This window comes from Nipponia nippon, unplaced genomic scaffold, assembly GCF_047370975.1.
Source record: "Nipponia nippon isolate SJK-2023a ecotype South Korea unplaced genomic scaffold, ASM4737097v1 scaffold_36, whole genome shotgun sequence".
NCBI lineage: Eukaryota > Metazoa > Chordata > Aves > Pelecaniformes > Threskiornithidae > Nipponia > Nipponia nippon.
Window position 1 is genome coordinate 1,975,561 of NW_028262354.1, and position 12,935 is coordinate 1,988,495.

General features: G+C 48.4%; 2 protein-coding genes across 2 annotated transcripts; both read right to left on the bottom strand.

Annotated features, from left to right (window-relative positions):
• Positions 1-457: 457 nt before the first annotated feature.
• On the bottom strand, positions 458-1,429 carry LOC104014934 (uncharacterized). The gene has a single exon (XM_009467617.2). It carries the CDS (start codon positions 1,427-1,429, stop codon positions 458-460), a length of 972 nt encoding a protein of 323 aa, XP_009465892.2.
• A 5,784-nt stretch (positions 1,430-7,213) lies between these two features.
• LOC104014948 (uncharacterized) lies at positions 7,214-8,578 on the bottom strand. The gene has a single exon (XM_009467632.2). The coding sequence runs from the start codon at positions 8,576-8,578 to the stop codon at positions 7,214-7,216; it is 1,365 nt and encodes a 454-aa protein (XP_009465907.2).
• Positions 8,579-12,935: the final 4,357 nt, after the last annotated feature.

A 12,935-nucleotide genomic window follows, 5' to 3' on the forward strand; every position in this document is an offset into this window, starting at 1 on the left:
AAAGGAGTGGTATAACAACAGGGAATAGTTTTTTTCCAGTAGTAGGTATTAGAAACCATTTTAAAAAATTGAAAATAAATCAGACAGAGAGCAGGAATCCAGCTGCAACTTGAGTTTAATATGACTGGTACAACCCGCAAATATAATTGATCCAGTAACAGTAAAAACCTCTCGAGGTGTGAACACTGTAACAGCGTTGTATTGGTTCGAAGTTCAAAGTCTGAGCACCTGCTCAGAGTTACTTTAACTTCTCACTAACATCTTTTCTGTTGCAGGAATAACTTAAGTGCAGTCAAAAAAGAAAGGCAATGCACTCTATGAGTTTAACATGGATACAATAAGGGGTAAAATAAGGCCAAAGCTTCTCTGGGGGTTCGGAATGGGAACGGGGGGAGAAAAATAACCTCAGACCTCAGTTACATAGCTTGCTGTTTTCACAACTGCGTCTTTATCTGCTTTACCACAGACATTTTGAAGCACAGCGGCTCTTCTTGGAGTGGCTTGAACGTTTCACTCCCCCTGCGTGATGCTGCGTCGAGTGGGTGGCCCGTGGGTAGAGGCACTTGGACTTGCTTAGGTGTTGTGTCGATGAGCTCTTGTGCTTGGCTCCCTCCTGCAGCAGCGAGCATTTGACTGCGTGTTGCTGCGAGGAGCACTCCTTTATTCCCTGCCCAGGGGGGCACTTGGGCACATGTGGCTGCGGCAGATACTTGGTTACGCACTGCTGCGAGGAGTAGGTGGTGATGCACTCCTGCGTCGGGTAGCCCTTCATGCACTTCTGCTGGGGGAACCCGCTCACGTACTCCTGCAGGAAAGACTGCGTTACACACTGCGGCGGGCACTCAGTGACTCCCCGCAGCGGTGGGGAATAGCTGCTGGTCATCCCCCGCAGGGACTGGTGCTCTGTGCCGTACCGCTGCGACGAGCATTTGGATATCTTCTGTGACCTGCATTCGTCCTTGCACGAGGATGAGTACTTGATCCCACATGGTGGGAACTTGACTTTGCCCGGCTCTGGGCACCTGGGTGCGCATGGTGGGAGGCTCTTGGCCACCCGCTTTTTCTCAGGGCAGCTGGTCTCACAGGGCTGGAAACAGGGCTGCATTGTGCTCAGCTTCAGGCTGGGCTTCCTGCAGGGCAGAAGGTGAGTGGTCTCACAAGGCTCAGGGTACAGCAGGACACACTGCTGTACATAGGGCTGACAAGAGAGCAGAGATGTCTGGGTCACACTTGGCTGTGGGCACACGTAAGTGAAAGGTTGCGTGTAGCTTTGCCATCTTGGCATCGGGCTCTTGATCACGCTTACTGGGTGGCATGTGTTACTGCACGCATCAGACTGGGGCGTGCACTGCTGGATGCTTTCGGTGATATAGCTTGATCCTGGCAGGTACAGATGTTTATACCGCTCCCCATAATAGTGCATGGTCATGCAAGGTGCTTATGCCTGAAAGAAGCAGGAAAAAGACAGGCAGTTCACATAGGCATTGGCTATTTTTTGTGATGCAGGACTCGGAGTTTCTCTGCAAGCATCTCAACATGGCAAGCCCACACCCTAGCTCTCCTGAAGGTCCGAGGCTCTCGGTCACTCAAGACCAGGCTGTGATTAGCCAGGGGAGGAGAGGAGTGTCTGTGCCCCCACACCCTTCTCTTAAGAGCCCAGAAACAACTAGGGATTGGAGCCAGGCAAACTAAGGAGTTTTCATGCTGCCCTTCAAAGACAAGCTAAGTGTCCATCAAAGCATTTCACCAGGGAGAAGTGACATTATGACCTTACTTATGACATTATGTCTTACTTCCTGGAAACCTCTTGTGTCCCCACCGGGATGTCCTTTCAAGTTTATGTCCTGTAACTCCCAAGCACCAGAGATGAAAGGCAAGCCAAAATTAAAGGTGTGTCCAAGTTGTATTACTCAGGCGTGGCTGCAGTTCACACGGGCAAACCCAAGCTGAGGTTAAATTAGCCAGCTGAGGGTAAGGATAGGTTTGTGGCAGCACGAAGCTCAGCACGTACAACCTGCCTGCCTGCCGATTCATGGTCCTACAGGGGTCTGCTGGGCTGGCAGCATGCAATTACAGGCTCTGAGCTTGCTACCGCAGCATCAGCTTCGCTGCCTCTGCAAGCCTTGCAGTCCCAGCTTCATACTATTGCGTAGGCATCTTCAAGAAAAGAGGAAATACAATAGGATTGTTTCTAAATATTTGATGAAACTATAGCAGGAAAGGAGAAGCTATCAAGGCAAAACCTCAGCTGGTGTTAACTGGTCAAGTTTCACTGAGCTGAGAGAATTACACCCATTTAAAGCAGCCTCCAGCCCTGCCCTACAGTCATACCAAGACACAGTGTCCTGGTTTTGTTATGGTAACCTGAAGACCCACTGTCAAAATGCCTGGCATAGTAGCTCTGATGATAGTGAAACCTCATCCTGGCAGCCCCTGTACAAGCAGCAGGCAGGAGAGTCTGGCTGAGAGCGCATCCCTGGGGACGGGACCAGGTGGCACCACCTGGAGGTCCCCACTTCCCTCCTGAAACCACTGTGAAATGTCTCACTTTGCCTTGGCCCTGGGAGTTGTAGGAGAAACGATCCCACATCATTCCCCACTCTGGAAAACACCAGTTTCAGGGAGTTTTCTGAGTTTTTAACAGGATTATTTTGAGCATAACAGGTACTGAAACCACTGACATGTGAAAGGTACTCTCATCAAAAATGTTTTTTTCATTTCAACGTTGGTTGGAGATTAAGACATATAATTTAACGACTGTAAAGAAACTGCATTTTCTGAACACCCCTAGTTCTGTCTATAATTACAGTAAGGTGTTTTATCTTCCAAAAGCCTATCACTGAGTGACTGTTAGCAATAACAATGCTGTGTGTTACTACCATTAGGAAAACTTATTATCACTATGATTATAATAATCATCCACTAAGAAAAACAACCTGTTGAAAAACAATGATAACAATTGCTACTACTACATGTACAACACTAAAGTATCTGGTGATGCTCACCAAGATAAAAAGCTTTTAACGTAGGGGGGATGATTTGCTTCCAGGGGACTGTTTGCATCTCGGACTTATTTTCATCAGTTAGCCCAGACAGAAATTTTAACACGTTCAGACTTAGCTAGAGAGTCTCTCTGCTGACTTTCACATTGGCACTGAAGTTGGTCAGCTTCTTACTATTATCTGAAAAGTTTCTTTGTTTAAATTAAAAGGCAGCAAATTTCTCCATACCACTTCCTTTAGAGGAGTTGCCTTTTCGCTTGCAAGCTCATATCTGACTCCTGCCAGCATCGAGCCCTTTATGTAGTCAATAGCCTCCTTCGGACTAGAACTAACAGAAAGTGTAGAAAAGCCCACAAATCCCACTCCTGACTTCACAGTCCATCTGGAAGCGCTTTCCCAATATTCTTCAGTTTAGCACGGAGGAGATGCTCCAGCTGTTAGAGCCGTGCATGCGGTGCTGAAGGCAGCATCCCCCAGAGGATACTTCTCCGCAAGTACACAGGCAGGACCTCTGCCTGCTCCGGCCACCCAGGAATAAAACAGCATTTCAGGAGCTCCATTAAAAGTCAGACTTACCCACTTCATCAGTGAGAACAACCGGAGAGAAGTGCCTAGGAGAGCCCCGCGATGGCAGAGCATTTATACAGTGAATAAGTGCCCTAGGGGAGTGAGGTGGTTTGGCTGGGTGATGCTCTAATTGCCTGCCAGTCCTGGCTGAGCCACGTGCAGCTTCGCGCCGGTGGGAATGGCTGTCCTTGCTCTGCAGGGCTGCCATTGCCGGCCGGCACTGCTGGGACATCTGGCTTGCCTGTGAGCTTCATAAGGGGGAACCTCCTGATCCAACATGCTGAACCAGTGAAGCCCCTGGCAGGCCAAGGACACCCTGGGCAGGGGCTGCTCGTGGCCCTCACGCTATGAATGCACAATGCCGAAGCATCCCTGCCTGCCCATTGCAAATCCAGGCCAGCTAAAACGCACCTTTCCACCCAGAAAAAGATTGCAGTTGAGACCACCAAAGGCACAGCCCAAGGGACTCCTCATTTCCATGGGAGCTGCATACATAAGTCCCTTCAGTGCCTTTGAAAACACCGTCCAGGAAGGACTCTCGGCGACTTTTTGCAGACCATAATTACTGTGGCATGCAGGCTTCCTTCACTCACACAGGGAACCCAGGGAAGAGACGGATGATTGGGACTGAGAAAGCCTTGGGCTAAGGGCAAGACAGCTGCTAAAAAGGACCTGCCGCAAAGTGAATAACCTGCCGAAAGAGGTGACGCTTTCCCAGCACAACAAAGGGGAGAAGGGACGAGCAGGAGCACTGGGGCAGCCTTGGGAAAGGTGGCTGAATCAAACCGGGCTCGTGTCCTGAAAATACAAATCACATTTCCTGCTCTGCTGCACAGTCTCTGCACCAGTCATCCCTCCCTTTGTTCCCTGTTCATGCCACGAATAAACCCAAGGGGAAATTAACAGTGGCATGAGCATAAGTGCCAACAGAGAATGCATTTTTACATAGTCATATCTGCATAAGCAAAGGCCCTGGCCTTTGTTTTCCTTTAATGCAAATCTGACATCTATGAATTGCATTCCAGCATGCTGGGAATTCAGGTGAGATCCTACACATTGAAATAAAAAGAGGTGAAATAAATTAACTTTTAATGGAGTAGGTGGAAAATTTCTCACCGATATGAAGCACCGGGGATGCTGCTGGGTTGCCATCCCGGGAGGTATTTAAAAGACGTGTGGACGTGGCGCTTAGGGACATGGTTTATTGGTGGACTCGGCAGTGTTACGTTTACGGTTGGACTCGATGATCTTAAGGGTCTTTTCCAACTCAAATGATTCTATGATTTGAAGCAGAATATTGATCTCTGGCTTATGAACCACTGAATAAATTTTCTATTTCTGTTTTCACCAGAAAATCCAGAAGCCTGAAGGTAGGTAGGTTATTTACATTTCTGATTTTCCAACAAAAAATCTCCCTCAGTATTATAGAAACAAATACAGACAAAGTACATGTTTTCCCAGTTAATGTCAACATTTCAAGAGCTACAAAAACCAAAAGGACGAATGCTTTCTCTAGGCTTATCTTGTTTTCTCCAACTGAAGACAAAAGCACTGAATCCAACCTGAATTCCTCTGTCTATTGAGTTTCACTCTCCTGAACTACAATGCCCTTTTTAATGTTAAATGATCTGACCCAAGATTTTAGGAATCAAGCTGGTGTCAGAGAGCAGGTAAGCAGATTAATACAATTTTTACAAGCTCCATAAATCCAGTTTCTGTGCAAGCTCCAGATCAAGTAGCCTTCAAGTAATGCTAATATTCAATTTAGTGTTTCCAGTGCAGGTAGCAAAATATTAGCCCGATGATAACATCGTGCCCTGTCATCCAAATGTTCTTAATTAGCATCTATAAAGTCCTTTCATCTCAGAAAGACGCACAGTGCCACATGGGACATTGTTGTGGGGGCTGTTATTATTCCCAATTAAGCACAGGGGAAACTGAGGCACATTGCGCTGTGGTCACTTGGCAGCACAGCATGAGTCAGAGCCAGGGTCAGAACCAGACTCCAATGCAACCACCTCCAAAACAAGCCCCGTGCTCCAGCGGCCGCTCCATCCCTGTGAGATGAGGTCGTGTGCCACCCAGGCACCCACCACCCAGGAAGATTTTCCTAACGATCCCCTGGGCTCTGGTTCCTATGGGAGAGCCACAATGATGTGACAGCTCCTCAGAAGGCCACACCGGTGCTCATTTCTTGGTTTTAAAGGGGACACAAAACATGGGGTTGTGAGAGCATCCCTGGCTCTGCAAGGCAGAAGGAGAGCCGTGGTCACTGCTGCTTTTGCATGCTGCCACACCGGGCCAAAGCATCATCACTGGACATTCAGCAGAAGGTGTGAAAAGGGTCTGCTCCCCCATGACCCACTGAGCACCCTGGGGAAGCAGCCAGATGCCACCTTGACGTTGCTAGATGCTCAGGTTTCAGAGACATCCTTGCCTTCAGAGGACAGCCCGTGGTGGCACCCCAAGGTCACCGAAAAAGGGTGGAGCAGGGCAGGATGCAGGGCAGCGTCCCGGCCCCAGTCACACCCTCCTCTTCGTCTTGCGACACTTGTTTTTGCCCTCCAAATACACATGATCTACTTAGCGTGAGCTACTACTCATTTTCCTAATGATAGGATATGTTACAGGATTTTTGTATTTTTCAGACAGGAGTTCACTATGTTTAATAAAGAACCACCAGAGGATAAAAAGACAAGATATTTAATCTGAGGTCAGACAATTATATTTATTTAAGCATATGTATATGTATAATATAAGTATACATATAGATACATATGGTTTGTTTTCAATACAGCACAGAGTACACATCTTCAGGCAGCATAAAGAATACAGTTAATCAGTTTTATAGCTCAGACATTTATAAAATAGTCATGCTACAACTTTCAGTGTTATTTCAAAGACTTTCTTTTGTTTCAAGTTGTGTTTTCAATATTAATTAAAGCAACCAAGTGAATAAAAACATTCATGTATAAAATTTCAGCAAGGACCAACTTCACCGAGTCAGAAATCCTGTTTTGTTTGAGGACTCTACTGAAGTCAACGCAGAGTCAGTGTTTTAAAGCAGCCGGGATTTCTGGCCACCTTCTGAAATGAAGGCCATTGGAGTAAGATTCGTATACCGTTTGCTTAGCAAATTTACATTTGGCTCCCAAATCTGTGAGTAACAACAGCTATTTTGCAGAACTCGCAGCCTCATGGAGTACAAATTAACATGAACATTGTCTCCCAAGGCCAGGACTAAACCTGGAGCCGGGCACGGGCCAGCCCTCCATGGCCGCACTGCCGGTCCTCTTGATGCTGTCATGATCTGGATGCCTTGGACTCCTCATTTATTTTTTTTTTCTAATTTAAAAAAAAAAAAAATCACTATTCCTTTCACTTAGGTGAGAATTTAATAGCATCCCACTAAACTATGCCTTGTAGCAGATTAAGGTACAAGCCACAGGCACCTGGAGTGCAGCCATGGAAATAGTATCACACCCTGGCCCAAAATAGAGCTGAGCTACAGGGGAAGTACTGGAAAACAGAGATAAAGCAGACTTAAGCAACAGGAACTAGTCGGCAGGTGGTACGAGGAGATAAATAACCCCTGCCCCAAAGCTGTACCTCACTTTTTCTGTGGACCTTTGCCCCGCTCCTTTTTACCAGGGCCATTTGGATGCAGAGCAGTACTTCTTGGAGTGACTCGAAATTTTTACTCCACCTGTCTGACATTTCTGTGGGACACATTTGGGTGCACACTGCTGCTGTGGGACACACTTGGTCACACACTGCTGCTGTGGGACACATTTAGTCGCACACGGCTGTGGGACACACTTGGTGGCACACTGCTGCTGCGGGACACACTTGGTGGCACACGGCTGTGGGGCACACTTGGTCACACACTGCTGCTGTGGGACACAAGTTGTCTCACACTGCTGTGGGACACATTTGGTCACACACTGCTGCTGTGGGACACACTTGGTGGCACACGGCTGTGGGACACACTTGGTGGCACACTGCTGTGGGGCACACTTGGTGGCACACTGCTGCTGTGGGACACATTTAGTCGCACACGGCTGTGGGACACACTTGGTGGCACACTGCTGCTGTGGGACACACTTGGTGGCACACGGCTGTGGGACACACTTGGTGGCACACTGCTGCTGTGGGACACAAGTTGTCTCACACTGCTGTGGGACACATTTGGTTGCACACGGCTGCTGTGGGACACAAGTTGTCTCACACTGCTGTGGGATACAAATGGTAGCACAGTTGGTGGCACACTGCTGCGGGACACACTTGGTCACACACCTGGTCGCACATTGCTGCGGGATGTACGGGGTGGCACACTGCTGCGGGGCACAGGAGGTCACAAACTTGTGCGAGACACACTTGGTTGCACGCTGCTGGGGGACACACGTGGTGACACACCTGGTCGCACACTGCTGCTGAGGGGTGTACGTGGTCACACACTGCTGCGGGATGCACTTGGTCGCACACTGCTGCTGTGGGATGCCCTTGGTCAGGTATGGCTGCTGTGGCACACACGTGGTCACGCACCTGGTCGCACTCTGCTGCTGCGGGATGCACTTGGTCGCACACTGCTGCTGGGGGGCGTAGGCGGTCACGCACTTGGTCGCACACTGCTGCTGCGGCATACACTTGGTCACACAAGGCTGCTGCGACACACCCTTGGTCGCACACTGCTGCTGCGGCACGCAAGTTGTCACACATCGAGTTACACATGGCTGCTGTAGGATGTGCTGGGTCACACACTGCTGCTGCGGCACACACTTGGTTGCATACTGCTGCTGTGGCATGCACTTGGTCACACACTGCTGTTGGGAGAAGCTGGAGGACATGATCCGCTGCCGGGGGATGCAGGGGGTCACATGCTGTGGGATGCACAGTGTCGAGTGCCAGGTAGACACTGGTGGGTGTCTGGCAGTGTACATCGGCGGGCACTTGATGGGGATGGGTTCCTGGTAGACTGGAGGGAGGCACTGCTGTAGGTAGCACGACATCTCAGTGAGGCTTCGGCAGGACTGGACTGGCACATGAGAAAGCAGAGCTTTTAGACAAGCGCCCGGCTGAGTTTCACGGCTGCCCGTGCCGCAGGACCGGCTTGCTTCACAGGGTGCCGGAGACATGTCCCGCCTATGCCACGGTCTCAAAACCATGCCAGCAGCAGCCGAGGACCCAACCCATCATTTTCAACTCAGAAACATGGCACTAAGTCAAACAGTGGGGAAATTCAGAGACACATAAATATCTCCCCAGAGTGCAACTCCCCATCACCTGGACCTCCACAGGGGAGAACTGATCTTGGAGGTCAGCAGAGTAATGGCTGATCTCAGAGCTGCCTTTCAATCATTAAATCCAGTTTTCCCCTTCTGCTTTTGGTTGGTGACAGCCTCTGACCTCTTGCTGATGCATCAAGAAAAAAGCCCAACTGAGAAACAAACTCTGAACCTCTGGCCACATCTGCCATAGCAGGTGAGGCAAAGAGCACCCAAGGCACCGCTGCTTGGTGATCCCATTGCACCGCGGGCAGGCCGAGGTTCACAGCTCAGTCCCAGCATCGCAAAGTTCATTCTCATTAGGGAACCAAAGCCAATTAAAGGGTAGCGATACCACAACTGAACACAAACCTGCTTACAGCTCTTCTAGCGTTATGTTCCCTGATACACCAAAGCTGCTCTGACTGTTGTCAGCACCCTCAAAAGCAAACAACAATAGCAGCACCCCAATTACTGCTAACAACCTTTCCTCACATCTTGCAGGAGTGTCTCTTGGGCTCAGATGCCCACCTGAAGACACTGTAAGAGAGTGCACTCCCACTCCAACACAGCAATTCAAACGAACTAGTTTTAAAAACTTTTCCCATAGAGCATTTTTATGTGTAAAAAAACAGAAATAAATCTGCATTTCAGCAGCTACAGAGGCTCAGCACAAACCAGACTTACCCAGCTCCCTGGTGAGAACAGCTTTGTGATGTGACCAGTGAGCCCTAATAGAAGGAGAGCTTTTATATAGCTACTAAACGTGCCTTGAAGGTATGAGGTACCCACGACATATCCTATTAGCTCCTATGCAAAAGCTGTCCTGTGTGCAGGACTCGCAGTGACTAGCATCAGTGTACTCATCCCTGAGGATGAGTAGTTGAATGTCAGCTCCTCATAGTAAGAGTAATTACCTTTTGTACAATCCTCCCTGGCATGGTAAGACTGAAAGGTATTTGCAGAGGTAGGCAGCCGTGGCATCCCCTGCCTCGGGGGTTTTGCAAGGCAGAAGTGCACCCAATAACATACTGTTATGGCTTTCCAGAGATCTCACAGTCCCTGGAAATGTCCTGGTGGTCCCCAGAAACAGGGTCATCCCATCACTTGGCCTCTTTCCGCACACACATGCCATTGGCTTCATGCCATGAGAGCTCCTCTGACCCCTCCATGTCCTTCTCTAACTTTAGTCCCTGGTTAGAGCTGGCAGCGCTTCTCATCTGCCCTACAATGCCCAGCAGCCGGGGTCGGTTGTGTGTGCAGGCTGGACACAGGGCTCTGAGGAAAAACAGGAGCTCCTAGTAAAGTTTAAATCACTCCCTTGCGTGGGTGCAGTTCATCATCCCCAGAGAACTTCATTTTTAGCTCACATAGCTCTGGAGAGCACCTGGCTGTTGCTGTCCCGATGCTCCCGTGATTCCAACGCAATCACCTGTTATCAGAGCAATGGGAATACACCGTCCAGTGACTCTCAGATGAGCGGAAAAGATGAGCTACAGTCACGTTTGATTGCAGCTCTTGCACAAGAAGCTCAGCTGTCAAAGCTGTGACCGGCAGCACGACAGGGCACAAAAAGCACCGGGAGCAGATAAACTTCCTCCAGTCCTGCAGGTGACTTTCTCAGTGAGTCAACTTTTTATCGTAAACTGCGCACAGATTAAAGAAACTAGTTAGAAAACTGGGAGATTAATTTTTTGAAGTCACTGGAGATCTAATAAATGTTTTAATGGGTACGTTGACACATGAAATAACCCCCCAAAGTGACAATTTCTTCCTGCTGACTACAAGGAGAGCTGAGTGCTCTGCCCCACCAACATCTAGCACTGGCTGAGATGAAACCCAGTTCCTGAGGATGGTTATTAAAAACTGTGGTTTCTTGTGAACTAGAGAAATGGCTCTCCCCAGGTGGTTTTTGAGGCAAAGAAAAAGGTCCATAAATAATTTTGTTATGAAACTGAATAAAGTTTAGGAAGTCTTGTACAACTATGCCCCAGACCAGCAAGAATCACAGGGTGAAATGCTCCCTTTACCATAGGTTTCTCCAGCAAGAATGAATCCTGACCTTTGCTGGTCAGCACTGAGTGTGTTTCTCTTTGCCTGAACCACAAGAAATGTGGCTTTGTTGTGGCATCTCGCCTGCAGAAATTGGTTCTTTGATCCAAAGCCATAACCCTTCATTGCTTTTTAGCTCCGAAGGTCGTAGGTGTGTTCCTCCCTGTTAACCAAAGCGAGCGGTTCACATTTATATTATTTTTATTCTTGTCTGGATGCAGGCACTACCCTAACCTTCAAAGAAATCCTTATTTCATTCCCTACTTGACTGAAACCCCGCAAATACCTACCTAACTTACTGAAAGCCCAGGTGAACTTTAATTATTCAATCACAACAATAACTTGTCTTTCATGTTAATATCCAGCAATATCTGTAAGACTACATGTATCTAAACCCTCTTAATCAGTACACTCCAAAACTACAGAATCAAAGAAAGAAAGAAAAACCCCAGAAACCCAGTTAGGCTCCATTTTAACTTTGGCAACATAGCAACTTTGGACACTTTCACTATGTAACAATTTAATGAGTGTTTCGCTTTCACATGACAATGTCTGTCAAAAACGTGTGCTTCTGTTGTCATCATCTGTGTGTATTCTGGTAGTATTCACCTTCTTCCCACAAGCCAGTCCTGCCCTGCAGTGGTTGCCAGCTAAGAAAATCTCCTGCGCTTTTTTAACGTGCCTGACTCAACCTGGAAAACAGCACGAGATGAAGGTGGGAAAAGAAGTTAAAACAGGGCTGTGGCACTAAGAAGGACGAAGAGGGAAGCTGAAAAACATCCTGTAGGAGACGCCAGGTGAGACATTAGGGAATCCACCACCTTCCCTTTAATAAGTCAGGAATGCAAAGGAGCACCGTCACAGTGCAGCAATTATGGAGCATGAGCCAATGCACCAGGAATGCAAAGCTCCCTGCTGGCTCCAAATATAGAAATTTGGCAGAAGAACAAGCCAGTCAAAAAAGAAGATAGAAGAAACAAAGTAAATTGGCTAGGTGTGATCTGGGATATTGAGTTGAAACCTCAAGTGATGTAAAATTAGCCTTGCTCCATTAACGGTAACAGAAAAATACCGATAAACTAAGCAAGGAGCTGTAAAGCAGGAGGGAGCTACAGCGGGGAGCTGTTAAGCATGAAAACTAGAGCATAGTGAAGGACATGTGATAGGCTACGACAGCAAAGCCAAGGAAGAGAGTCCTCCCTTGAAGAAATAGATCCACCTTGAAGAAGTAGCTACATGGTTCTGTGATGGCCATTTCCTCCAGTCTCTCCAAGACACAGCCATTTCCTCTAGCCTCGCCAAGGCATGGCCACGTCCTCCAACCTTGACAAGGCATGGTCATTTCCTCCAGCCTCATCAAGGCACGGTAATTTCCTCCAGTCTCATCACGGCATGGCCATTTCCTCCAGCCTCACCAAGACATGGCCATTTCCTCCAGCCTCACCAAAGCATGGACATTTCTTCCAGTCTCACCAAGGAATGGCTATTTCCTCCAGCCTCATGTAGTTAAGGACATGGGTTAGTGGTGGACTTGGCAGTGCTAGGTTAATGGTCGGACTCAATGATCTTAAGGGTCTTTTCCAACCTTAACGATTCTATGATTCCTTCAGCCTCACCAAGGCATGGACATTTTCTCCAGTCTCAACAAGGAATGGCCATTTCCTCCAGCCTCATGAAGGCGTGGCCACGTCCTCCAAATTCGCACTGCATGGACATTTCCTCCAAGCTGTGCAAACCACTGGAGTGCAGCACTCGCACATGCAACCACCTCCTGCAACAGCCTTGCAGAACCAGATACTGGTAGCTGGGAAACTGCCTTCAGATGCACTCTCTCTCCAGGAAAATAGTTTAAACTGGCAGCCTGTGAACTAGACCCAGCCCAATGCCTTTGTGTCATAGGACCCTACTGTCTGAATGCTCCTTATCGCACCAAGGCGCTGGCATGAAGTTAAATCTGCCTTGCCAATGCTCCCTGCAGCCCAGCCACAGCCTCCTGTTCCCACTGCTGTAAAAGCCAGAGTGTCTTATTCCAGCTGCTCACATGTACGTG